This window comes from Oncorhynchus masou, chromosome 2, assembly GCF_036934945.1.
Source record: "Oncorhynchus masou masou isolate Uvic2021 chromosome 2, UVic_Omas_1.1, whole genome shotgun sequence".
Lineage (NCBI taxonomy): Eukaryota > Metazoa > Chordata > Actinopteri > Salmoniformes > Salmonidae > Oncorhynchus > Oncorhynchus masou.
Genome location: NC_088213.1, coordinates 32,130,897 through 32,143,762, shown reverse-complemented (window position 1 = coordinate 32,143,762; position 12,866 = coordinate 32,130,897). Strand labels below are relative to the sequence as shown.

The window sequence follows — 12,866 nt, the reverse complement described above, 5'->3', positions numbered from 1 at the left end:
GTGAGCAGAGCATTTGGAGGAGAATTCACATCAAAGGCTTTCATTGTGTTAGGCTTTAAGGGCCACAAAAGAGACTTAAATGACCAAGAGTCAACCAAATTCAGCCCCTCACCACTTGCAGCTGAGCTTTTCTGTAAATACATACAGTGGGGCAAAAAAGTATTTAGTCAGCCACCAATTGTGCAAGTTCTCCCACTTAAAAAGATGAGGCCTGTAATTGTCATCATAGGTACACTTCAACTATGACAGACAAAGTGAGGAAAAGACATCCAGAAAATCACATTGTAGGATTTTTTATTTTTTATGAATTTATTTGCAATTATGGTGAAAAATAAGTATTTGGTCAATAACAAAAGTTTATCTCAATACTTTGTTATATACCCTTTGTTGGCAATGACAGAGGTCAAACGTTTTCTGTAAGTCTTCACAAGGTTTTCTCACACTGTTACTGTTATTTTGGCCCATTCCTCCATGCAGATCTCCTCTAGAGCAATGATGTTTTGGGGCTGTTGCTGGGCAACACGGACTTTCAACTCCCTCCAAAGATTTTCCATGGGGTTGAGCTCTGGAGACTGGCAAGGCCACTCCAGGACCTTGAAATGCTTCTTACGAAGCCACTCCTTCGTTGCCCGGGCGGTGTGTTTGGGATCATTGTCATGCTGAAAGACCCAGCCACATTTCATCTTCAATGCCCTTGCTGGTGGAAGGAGGTTTTCACTCAAAATCTCACGATACATGGCCCCATTCATTCTTTCCTTTACACGGATCAGTCGTTCTGGTCCCTTAAAAACAGCCCCAAAGCATGATGTTTCCACCCCCATGCTTCACAGTAGGTATGGTGTTCTTTGGATGCAACTCAGCATTCTTTGTCCTCCAAACACGACGAGTTGAGTTTTTACCAAAAAGTTCTAATTTGGTTTCATCTGACCATATGACATTCTCCCAATCTTCTTCTGGATCATCCAAATGGTCTCTAGCAAACCTGGCCTGGACATGTACTTGCTTAAGCAGAGGGACACGTCTGGCACTGCAGGATTTGAGTCCCTGGCGGCGTAGTGTGTTACTGATGGTAGGCTTTGTTACTTTGGTCCCAGCTCTCTGCAGGTCATTCACTAGATCCCCCCGTGTGGTTCTGGGATTTTTGCTCACCGTTCTTGTGATCATTTTGACCCCACGGGGTGAGATCTTGTGTGGAGCCCCAGATCGAGGGTGATTATCAGTGGTCTTGTATGTCTTCCATTTCCTAATAATTGCTCCCACAGTTGATTTCTTCAAACCAAGCTGCTTACCTATTGCAGATTCAGTCTTCCCAGCCTGGTGCAGGTCTACAATTTTGTTTCTGGTGTCCTTTGACAGCTCTTTGGTCTTGGCCATAGTGGAGTTTGGAGTGTGACTGTTTGAGGTTGTGGACAGGTGTCTTTTATACTGATAACAAGTTCAAACAGGTGCCATTAATACAGGTAACGAGTGGAGGACAGAGGAGCCTCTTAAAGAAGAAGTTACAGGTCTGTGAGAGCCAGAAATCTTGCTTGTTTGTAGGTGACCAAATACTTATTTTCCACCATAATTTGCAAATAAATTCATTAAACATCCTACTGTGATTTTCTGGATTTTTTTTCTTCTCATTTTGTCTGTCATAGTTGAAGTGTACCTGTGATGAAAATTACAGGCCTCTCTCATCTTTTTAAGTGGGAGAACTTGCACAATTGGTGGCTGACTAAATACTTTTTTGCCCCACTGTATCCATGGAATGTGACTTGTAGTATGACATGTTGAAAAGAAGTATGCATCTCATTTATCTTCCCTAAGGTTTCCCCACTCAGGGGAGAGACTTCCTGTTGGAGAGGAGACACAGCAGTTTAATTTGTCACATATTACTGTCAGTGTCAGATAGGTTTAGGTACGATTTCAGTTCATGTCCATGGCACCACATTTTTACAACGTTGATTTCAGTAAGTGGCGTGTTAAAAAGACAGACAGCTTCAGATAAAAATACTGACTTGACTCAGCTTTCCCTTCGGATATATGCTTTGGTCAGTTTAGTGTGACATAGATAATAAACCAATATGAGAAGTGTAACATTAAGTATTTTTTTTATTTTCGTGGAGGTGAACCACATCTCCAAACAGGGTATTTGAATTAAAACGGGGTGTTCTCAACAATTTGGGTCTGCTTTAATGTCCATGTTTGCCCTGTCTTGATTTAACCTTCCAAGGACAGAACAGCAGTGAGAAAGGGCATTTCCCTATTGATTTTGTTCACGGTTGTTTGAGTGACAAACCATGACTTATGTTCCTTAATAAACTATCCTGATGAGCAGAGGTGGCTGCTCTGCAACCAAGAAAACAACCAGTCACATAACAAGCATAAACAGTGGTATACATATTGTGCCCGATAGGACATTGTTTTCTAACTGACTTTTAATCAGCCTACTTACTATTGAATTGATTAAGTGTTTTATCCATTAGAAAACACTCTGGATACTTCTCATAATAATATTATTTACCCTCCGTGGCATGTCTGAAGTAGAGAGCAACATGGAGCATCAATTAAAATATTAATTGGATTTTATCTAGGATAAAGGATTACGCTGTAATGTCTCTGATAGTAATGCAATTAACAGAGGATTTAACTTTAACTCTTTACTTCACCCAAGGACACTTGTGACTTATGACAGTCTCACGGGTTTGGAAACCACACACAGACTAGAGAATATGTTCGATCAGTCAGGGATTATGAACAACACCAATCTCACTGAGTGACTTGATGAGTATTTCAGATCCCTGGGTCCTAAATTCACTGAGCTTTGATGTGGTAAAGACAACAAGCCAACCGTTACTGTATTATTGAGTCAATGTTGCTCTAAAGTGCACAAATAACATACCTCTCTAACAGAAAAAAGACGTGGTTGAGTTCTGAATCTGTAGTAGAAACAGACCAGCTCTGCTCTGGCTACTAAATGATCTCTTAAGACCATTCCACATGACTGAAAGGGCTCTCTAAGTTAGGAATGTGAGAGGTTGTAGCTCAGTGTATAAATGACATGGTGTTGAAATACTGAGGCCCTCCCATTCATGTTTATTCTTCCTGTGGCATAGTCATGGTTGACATACCTCCCATACCTGTTGGCACCAGGACTGGGTGTACGGTAGTAGATTTATCTCATAGCTTGGGGCCACCTTGCCCATCGTGGAGTGGTCTTTTCTCTGGGAAAACATTAGTTATTGCATGCCTGGTGTCAGATTAAAGATAGATGGGTATTAGTGAGCCCACTACATCAATAAACTGTGTGTGTGTGTGTGTCTCACTCAATCTCTCAGAGGGAGATATATGCTCCCCCTATGATATATGCTGCTTTGTGGATCAGTGTGGGAGTTGACATTTATGGCCCTGTCTCAGACCCTTCTTGCTGTGGCCTGGGGGGCCATTCTCAGGGCAGAACAAAGCCTTTGGGGCCTGCAGGATCTGCAAAACGGCTGTAAAAAAAAAAATCAGGTGACCACAAACAGCTCAAGAATTTCCCCTCAAATACAAACTGGCATCATAATTTATGGGGAGAGCAAAGCCTTGCAAGATTAACCCAACAGGCTTGACGGGTAAATGAACCAGCTTCACTTTGGTGTATCTTTAAGCAATGGCAGGGTTAGGCAGATTGTGTATTATTCTGAGGAAATTAGTTATGAACTTTTCTCAAGCAAAGTGAGTAAGGCACAACAAGTTTGAGTGATGTTTGTTTTTGTGATATCTGAGAAGAAACATTTGGCCTTGAATCTACAGACAGGGGGATTATTGCCCATTATTATGTGGCAACTGAAGCCTATCTTATCTTTGTGAGGGATTTGGTGTTGTTGAATGAGCCAGGGCTAACACACATTTCCTTTTGACCAGGGTTGGCGGTTAGTGCAAGCATGGTTGACTCCATACAGAGGGGGAGGTTTGTGTGGACACCTCTTATCTTCAACCATGGAGATCCCTGATAACCTTACCCAAACCATGTGTATTACTCACAGATTTTAAAATTAACACGTCAATACATTTCCTTTTGGAAGTTCAATCGCGTTTGCAAGTTCTGAATTTATTCTAGGTCAGAAAACAAAGTATAACCTTAGGTCACTCCTCGGTTACAAAGAGAAGTTAAGCTGAACAATTGAGCTCGCCATATCTAATCATGCTTTCATTATATCGGCTATGAAATTGCCCATTGAAGAGTTCTGCTCTCTCGCTTCACCATTTCTTCCTATTGGCACTATTTATCATCACCTATTAAGTGACTTATTATTTTTGTCTCTTGGTGTTTTTCCCCCTTTTCTACTCAGTTCCCCTGCTTCTCCACCCCCCACCCCCACCCCTTAAGAGCAGTGTCCATAACCCCTCCTTTGGCAGGATTTAGCTTGCCCAGATTCCATGTCAAAGGTCATGGCCCAGATGTCAAAGCCTGCCCCCTCTCGCAGCCCCTCTCCTGCGTAATTACTGCAGGCCCATTGTGCTGTGTGGCTGGGCAGAGGTGGGACTGTGAGACCCTGACTGCTCCTCTTTATAGATGGACACTGGGGCTGAACAAAAGCCTCTGGGACTGTCCAAATCCGGCCAGCCTGACTGTGGACATGGGACAGGAGGGAGCTATGCTAGTGTACACTAATTCATTGTCTTTTACTAGAGAAAGTAAATATATAGGAACCTCACAAATATGTGCAGCTATTTTCATATTGTTGTTTTCAACAAACAAGAACTCATTAGCACAACTAAATGTTTTCTGTAGCAAATGACTACAGTAGCCTAGTCATTGACCCATCTATAATGTAGAAAAATAAAGAGAGAATCTTCATATTTTTATGCAATCATATTATCAGTAATATTTCCTTTGATCCAATTCTAAGCTGTTGTATCTAATCTATAGAGGATACCACATAGATTTTAAGACACTTCTAAGTCGTTTTTCTCCCCTCCTGCAAGTCCCTTCTTTATCTTTCCCCATTAAGGCTTAGGGACCAGAGAAAGGACACGGATTTTGAGAGAGAAAAAAAGAGGCTCAACTCGTATTCCACACCCATGACCTTAGATTCCTTCTGAGTTTTATCTAGGCCTGACCTGCTGGCTCCATTGAAACTCCTCGGGGCTAGCGGTCTTAGTGGCTCAAACCACACCCCTCGGACAATCCTCCTGCCCATCCCCCTGCCTCCCACAGCCCTGACTCCACCCCCTGGACCCTCCCATAGCCTCAAGGCTCTCAGACCGATCCTAGTGTTTTCAGACCGATCCTAGAAAAAACACAGTTGTTTTCACTCTGGAGCATAGTATACATGATGAGATGGTTGTTCAACAAAGTGGTTTGATTTTTCACAATGACTGTAATTGCTTTTTGAAATGTTCAACTCTTTTGAAGATATAGAGCCTGCTCACCATTACAAAATATATTTTCACACACATGCAGTGAATATGATCCTCTAGCAGTTTGTCAGATGAACAACATGGGTTACCCTTGGGTTTAGATCGTCTAATTTAAGGTTTCTTAAACTCGGTCCTGGGGCCCCTCTTGGGTGCATGTTTAGTTTTTTTGCTCTAGTACAACACAGCTGATTCCAACTTATCATCAAGCTTTGATTATTTGAATCAGCTGTGTAGTGGTAGGGCAAAAAACAATACATTTTTTAACTGACTACCTTTTATTTGTCTCTGAGACATGATCACAGAAACTGTAAGTAACGTAGAACTCATAAATGACTGCTTCGGTGACTGGAACTGAGGATAGGCATGACTTCAGTTTGTATCCACACTCCTGTGCTCCTCTCAACGTATGTGTCCTGGAGCACAACCTAGTGGTCATGTTCTTCACTGCATTGCTGTTCCATGGCGAAAGGGAAGGGGGATACCTAGTCAGTTGTAAAACTGAATGCATTGAACTGAAATATGTGTTCTGCATTTAACCCAACCCCTCCGAATCAGAGAGGTGCGGAGGGCTGCCTTAAATCGACATCCACGTCTTCGGAGCCCGGGGAACAGTGGGTAAACTGCCTTGCTCAGGGACAGAACAACCGATTTTTACCTTGTTAGCTCGGTGATTCGAGTCAGCAACCTTTCGGTTACTGGTGCTACACTATTCCACTGATACTAGTTATGTTATTAGTACCTGTACATCTTCTCATGAAGTACTGCAATCTAGCTGTATAATTCTGTAAAGCATAAGTGACGTTTTATACAGCCTACTACACTTACCCCCCGCCCCCCCTCTTCGGTTGGATAATGATGTGTCATCCCACAGCCTCTTTCGTAGGCCTATGATGTGCTGTAAGATCTCATGTACGGCCGTGCAGCAGTTCATTTCCCTCTAGACTAGACTGTATTTCAGTGCTGTTTCGACAGCTGATGACTGAAATGCAAATCAATATGTCCCAGTTTTTTCAAAATAAACGTATTGAATAAGCACTCACAGATTGAAGATAATTTGCTCAGATTCCTCTGCCTACTGTGTGTGTAATGATGGGTGGCATATTGAAGAGCCTTGGAGTTCATAGGAGGCTGTAAGCCATTAGTTTGATAGATCCTCAGCTATTTCAGTAAGGTCCTCTAGGTTGGAGCAGGAGCTTCCTGTAATTACCTGTGTAATTATATTTTAATACACTGCAGCCGGTTCACCCAATACAGCTATACTATTGTTACGCACAAAACAGGGTAATAACACATTAATATGATGAAGTATTACCTTTCCAACCCTATCCTCCTTATCTGAATATGTCATGCACAGTAATCTGGTTATTCCAGGATGACAAGAGATCGTAGTCTAGGAGACAAATTAACCAATCAATGCAGATATGAAGTGAAACATTTGGATAGTGTTTGGCCTGAACTTTTTATCAGTGACCTGTTGGGTACAGAGAGAACATTTAACTTAGCAGCGTTTGTTCTACCTGGGGTTTGTAAGGCCACTGACTCTGGCCATGTGATTGACCGCTCTGTCTTTCCTAGGGGGGGCATTCTCTTGTGGTTTAACCCCCCTGTCCTGGAACTGAATAGGACTGACCACTGGCCAGCAGCCCTGGGTGGGGGAAGGGTTCTCCTATTCTCCCTGAAAAGGCAGAGTGATGGATAGAGGAGCTCCTCTATTGTGTGCCTCATTGCCCTGAGAAGGGCAGGAACTGACCTAGGGACTGGGCTCCCAGCACTCAGCATCTGTCGCAGAGCTCCACGGCCAAACCTCAATGACCTCTCAGCCATGCTCTTTCTGATCCAGCACTCTCACAGCCTACTGGTTGGAGAAATGACACAGCCTCTGGTTCAGTGTAATGCCCCCCAGTGGACAGACACTCACTTCCACTGTAGGTCACATTGGTCAATTTGAGGTGAATGTCTATGATATAATGTATACTATACCCATAGGTTTACAGTGAAAGATATGTAAATGTTGTTATTTTTAGACCCAAGGAAGAAGTACCATGTGAAGCTCCTGGCATTCAGTTTCATAGGAGATGGCTACCAGGCAGACCAGACTATCAGCACCCCTGGATGTGTCTGTAAGTTCTTCACTTAATGCAAGCAACCATTGTCTATAATGATAGATGATAGTTATGATAAGTTACCAATCTTTCGACGCATGAGTACCTCTAGCATTATTTTTTTTCTGTGTGTATCAGCGGTCCGTGATCGTATGGTGCCCCCTCCGCCACCCCCTCACCACGTGTATGCCAAGGCCAACAGCTCGTCTGCCGTGTTCCTCCACTGGGGGCGTCCAGCCTTCACCTCCAGCCAGATCGTCAACTACACCATCCGCTGTAACCCTGTGGGCCTTCAGAACGCCTCCCTGGTACTCTACCTGCAGACGTGAGTGTCCTATATAATACCTTCCTCTTCATACTCCATGCACATAGTCATTTAACTGCATAGAGGGTGCTTAGTATGGTCATAGAACTCAGGATGGCACTTAGTACAGATTTAAGAATTTGCAGGTCAATTGCCAAAGTATTGGATCTGATTAATAATCTCCATATACAGTATACAGTTGAAGTCGGAAGTTTACATACACTTAGGTTGGAGTCATTAAAACTTGCTTTTCAACCACTCCACAAATTTGTTAACAAACTATAGTTTTGGCAAGTTGGTTAGGACATCTACTTTGTGCATGACACAAGTAATTTTTCCAACAATTGTTTGCAGACAGATTATTTCACTTAATCACAATTCCAGTGGGTCAGAAGTTTACATACACTAAGTTGACTGTGCCTCTAAACAGCTTGGAAAATTCCAGAAAATGATGTCAAGGCTTTAGAAGCTTCTGATAGGCTAATTGACATCATTTGAGTCAATTGGAGGTGTACCTGTGGTTGTATTTCAAGGCCTACCTTCAAACTCAGGGCCTCTTTGCTTGACATCATGGGAAAATCAAAAGAAATCAGCCAAGACCTCAGACAAAATATTGTAGACCTCCACAAGTCTGGTTCATCCTTGGGATAAATTTCCAAATGCCTGAAGGTACCACATTCATCTGTACAAACAATAGTATGCAAGTATAAACATCATGGGACCATGCAGCCTTCATACCGCCCAGGAAGGAGACGCGTTCTGTCTCCTAGAGATGAACGTACTTTGGTGCGAAAAGTGCAAATCAATCCCAGAACAACAACAAAGGACCTTGTGAAGATGCTGGAGGAAACCGGTACAAAAGTATCTATATCCACAGTAAAACGAGTCCTATATCGACATAACCTGAAAGGCCATAAAGCCAGACTGCGGTTTGCAACTGCACATGGGGACAAAGATAGTACTTTTTGGAGAAATGTCCTCTGGTCTGATGAAACAAAACAGCCTCATGTTGTGGGGGGGCTTTGCTGCAGGAGGAACTGGTGCACTTTACAAAATAGATGGCATCATGAGGTAGGAAAATTCTGTGGCTATATTGAAGTAATATCTCAAGACATCAGTCAGGAAGTTTAAAGCTTGGTCACAAATGGGTCTATTAAATGGACAATGACCCCAAGTATACTTCCAAAGTTGTGGCAAAATGGCTTAAGGACAAGAAAGTCAAGGTATTGGAGTGGCCATCACAAAGCCCTGACCTCAATCCTATAGAAAATTTGTGGGCAGAACCGCAAAAGCGTGTGCGAGCAAGGAGGCCTCAGTTACACCAACTCTGTCAGGAGGAATGGGCCTAAATACACCCAACTTATTGTGGAAGGCTACCTGAAACGTTTGACCCAGGTTAAACAATTTAAAGGCAATACTACCAAATACTAATTGAGTGTATGTAAACTTCTGACCCACTGGGAATGTGATGAAAGAAATAAAAGCTGAAATAAATCACTCTCCTATTATTCTGACATTTCACATTCTTAAAATAAATAGGATCACCAAAGACAGGAAATGTTTACTAGGATTAAATGTCCGGCATTAAATTTAAATGTATTTGGCTATGTAAATGTTCAACTTCAACTGTAAATCCATTTTTATCACTGTGGTTCTCCTCTACAGTGCTGAGAAGAACATTCTGGTCCCGGACTTAGAGCCCAACACCAGATATGAGTTTGCAGTCCGCCTGCACCTTGACCAACTGTCCAGCCCCTGGAGCCCTGTGGTCTACCAGAGCACTCTGCCTGAAGGTGAGCACCAACAAAAGGGATCATAAGCAAGGGCCATAGCTTGTGAGATATAGTTGTCCTTTTGAGTGACATCAAAGAACCTACTCTGATTAAAATGTCGCTATGGTGTAGGCCCTGGTTCAAACTTACATTTTCAGTATTCCTCAACTCATTACCAGTTACGAAGATCCATTTTTAAAATTTTGTTTATGACAGTTGTACATCTTCATCAGCGATTTAGCCTCAGGGGTAAAACTGGCATTTTTTCCTCCTCAGCACCTACTCTGCCACCGTCAGGTGTGAAAGTGACTCTGATCGAGGGTGACACAGCGCTGGTGTCATGGAAACTTCCAGATGAGCCCAACTTGGCGGTGACACGTTATACCATCCTCTACGCTTCCAGGAAGGCCTGGGTAGCTGGAGAGTGGAAGGTGCTGCAGAGAGAAGGTGAGCCAAAGAGGGAGTAAGAGAGAGATGAGCTGCAGCCTAAACTGGGCTGCAGAGACAAAGAGCCCTGCCCCAGCTCCACACCATACAGGCCATTGGAAATCAACTCATTTCTTCCTCCCTTCCATTTCTGTATTAGTTACTAGTCCTTGAGATCTCTGGTTGTTCTTAGATAACCCCCTCCTGTTGTCTTACCAATCGAAGGATGGGATTATATACTTAGTTGTTTTTTTAGCATTGGGTAGCATCTGTCTTTGTGGCTTTAGGTCCAATATTCTCATTCTCCTCAAGATTATAATCATTCAACCTGAAACACACTGGTCAAGAGTGCTGTAGTCACTATGGACTACTACCATATAGTTAATGTGGCCATAGCAGCACACACATATGCTTTGTGTACCCAAAGGCCTGACGTGTGGCAGTAAGTAATACTGGCCAGCTGTGAGAGAGTGTCCAGCTCCTGGGTAAAGAACACAGATTCTGGGTAGCATAGGCGTAATTGGGAGCAGATGACTCCAGGAAATGTGAGGCATCTGATCTTTCCTTCTAAGCCACAGGTGAGGGGGTCAAAAGTGAGGCTGTTCACAAAGCCATCCTGCTTTGCCCCAGCCCCCCACCACTGTAAATCAACCCTGTCACCCCAACCGTTACTGCTGAGACCTCAGTGGAGCTGGGTGGTGGTGGGGGGTTATAGCCCTCTGATCCCTGACCCTCTGTCCTTTGCCTGAGAATCTGGTCACAAATATCCCCCCATATGCCTCAGGTTATGTTTTTTTCCACTGAATTGTAAATCCCTGTTCTTCATGAGTCAGTTGAAAACAGGAGAGAGGAGCAGAAGAAAAAAATCAGGCCTGACATATTTCCTCCAGTTCATGAATTTGAACAGCTATATTTATTACCACGTGGCAAATGGCAACACCGCAGCATGTTGAAACAATATTCACATGTCCATTTCCTTTTATTGCTGAGGCTCAAATGGGTTGACATAGGTCACTAATCACTTATTTCTCGGTGATAGGGGGCATCACCATGGCTCTACTGGAGAACCTACAGCCGGGGAACATCTACCTGGTCAAGGTGTCTGCGTCCAACGATATGGGAGACGGGCCGTTTTCACACACCGTAGAACTGGCCGTGCAGAGCGATGGCTCCACCTCCGGTCACAACCCCAGGAGCTCCCATGGCTCAGCTACAGGTTAGTGACTAATGTGGTGCATACTTGGTCTTTCTTTCATTGACTTTCATGACAGGATTTCTCTTGTTGTCGTCACTTGACCTACTAGATGTAATTCAAATTCAATAGCTAGGCCTGCAGCCTTGGTCTCCTGCTAAATTATTTACACTGTATTACATCTCTGTGAATGTCAGGGGAGGTGATTGCCAGCTGTATTGATTTTGATACACAGTGTGGAGATGTAGTACCCACACAGAGCCTAGATAAGAGTGTATGTCTCCAGTGGCTGTCTCATCACTTGTGACAACTGTCTTGCAGTGTTCTCTGGTGGCTTCTACCACCTGGACCAGAAGTCAATGACAGGGATCATCGTGGGGGTTTGCATTGCACTGATCTGCATCATCATCTGTGCCTTCATCCTTGTCTGCAGAGGCAAAAACAGGTAACCATTTTAACAGATTCAGTGTGATTTGTTGTTATTTGATATGACATTACTTTTCTGACTGCCCCAGTGGTTTGGATAGAACCTCTGCTGTTATTTCTATATTAATATTGTAGGATTGTTTTGACAGGAAATCGTCAGCTACTAAAGCCATCAGGCAGGAGGCTGGTCAGGTCCCCTCTGCTTTGGTCCACCTGGGCTCTGAGGGCCAGGCTGAGAATCCTGATGTCATGGTGCCAATGATGAGAGCAGACCACTTCATTGATGCCAAGGTAAGGGGATATGGCTCTATTACGCCCTTCCTTTCCTCTAACATTTCCTCTTGCATTATGTCTCCAAAGTACATGGAAAATAACCAATGTAGACAGATTCAGATATTTGCAAATTTAATTTAATTTCCAGGGTGGAACAGATTTGATCATCAATAGCCTTGGACCAGTTTATCCAATCACTGAGAAGAAAAATAAATGGTTTCCCTTCAGAAATCAGAAAAAAATGAATGCTAAGAAAAGCCAGGTAAGAAAGATATAACAAAAGTGTTCAAGTAACATAACATTACTTAAATAGAACACAATAGGTGACCAGCAGCTATTCCTCCTTTTATCAATATGAATTCCCTTTGTTCACCCTTTCTTACTGACTCAGATCCAGAGGAAAAGCCATGGAATCTGCTCGTACCAGCCAGGAGCAACAGTGCTGTGCTACGAGGATGAGTCTCTGTCGTCACCCAACCAGCCCACCTCCCTGCAGGTCCTGTTTGGCCCACCTGGTGACACCGAGGGCTCCTCCAACAGCGACGGCAGCCACGAGACCGGCGACTCGGGCCGTTACTCTCACGACGACATAGAGATGACCAACCGCACTGCGTCTCTGAAAGAGGAGGAGAGTGGGGGGTCATGCTGCAGTCCTGCCCGTGAGGGTGAGCTGGGGGAGCAGTCTCACCTCGACCTGGAGATTGGAAATTCCATGGAGAAACCGTGCAACCATCATCACGATCAGGCCCCAGACAATTCCCAGCCTGCACTTTCTCTCTAGCAGTCTGTGTGACCTCCAATCAATCTCTCAACCCTAAAAACTCACTCCACTGTTCTAAAAGACAATGAGCAGTTATCCAAAAATCCAGGTCTTTGGAAGAACTGGGCTCTGGTTTGGGTTCTGGTGATTTTTATCAAAGAATCTTCTTCTAGTGAATGTGTACTCATTTTATTTTTATTCTAAATGTTTGTATGTATTTGAA

The 12,866-nt window shown here is 43.5% G+C and overlaps 1 protein-coding gene across 1 annotated transcript in view; it reads left to right on the top strand.

Annotated features, from left to right (window-relative positions):
* Positions 1 to 12,866, top strand: part of LOC135554033 (protogenin A-like) — a 36,325-nt gene extending 23,459 nt beyond the window's left edge. Inside the window, exons 11-19 of the mRNA XM_064986035.1 lie at positions 7,413 to 7,508; positions 7,629 to 7,815; positions 9,460 to 9,587; positions 9,843 to 10,013; positions 11,032 to 11,208; positions 11,506 to 11,629; positions 11,760 to 11,901; positions 12,032 to 12,145; positions 12,275 to 12,866. Coding sequence (XP_064842107.1) covers positions 7,413 to 7,508; positions 7,629 to 7,815; positions 9,460 to 9,587; positions 9,843 to 10,013; positions 11,032 to 11,208; positions 11,506 to 11,629; positions 11,760 to 11,901; positions 12,032 to 12,145; positions 12,275 to 12,664 — 1,529 coding nt within the window. The 3' untranslated portion in view covers positions 12,665 to 12,866. The remainder of the gene's footprint in view (positions 1 to 7,412; positions 7,509 to 7,628; positions 7,816 to 9,459; positions 9,588 to 9,842; positions 10,014 to 11,031; positions 11,209 to 11,505; positions 11,630 to 11,759; positions 11,902 to 12,031; positions 12,146 to 12,274) is intronic.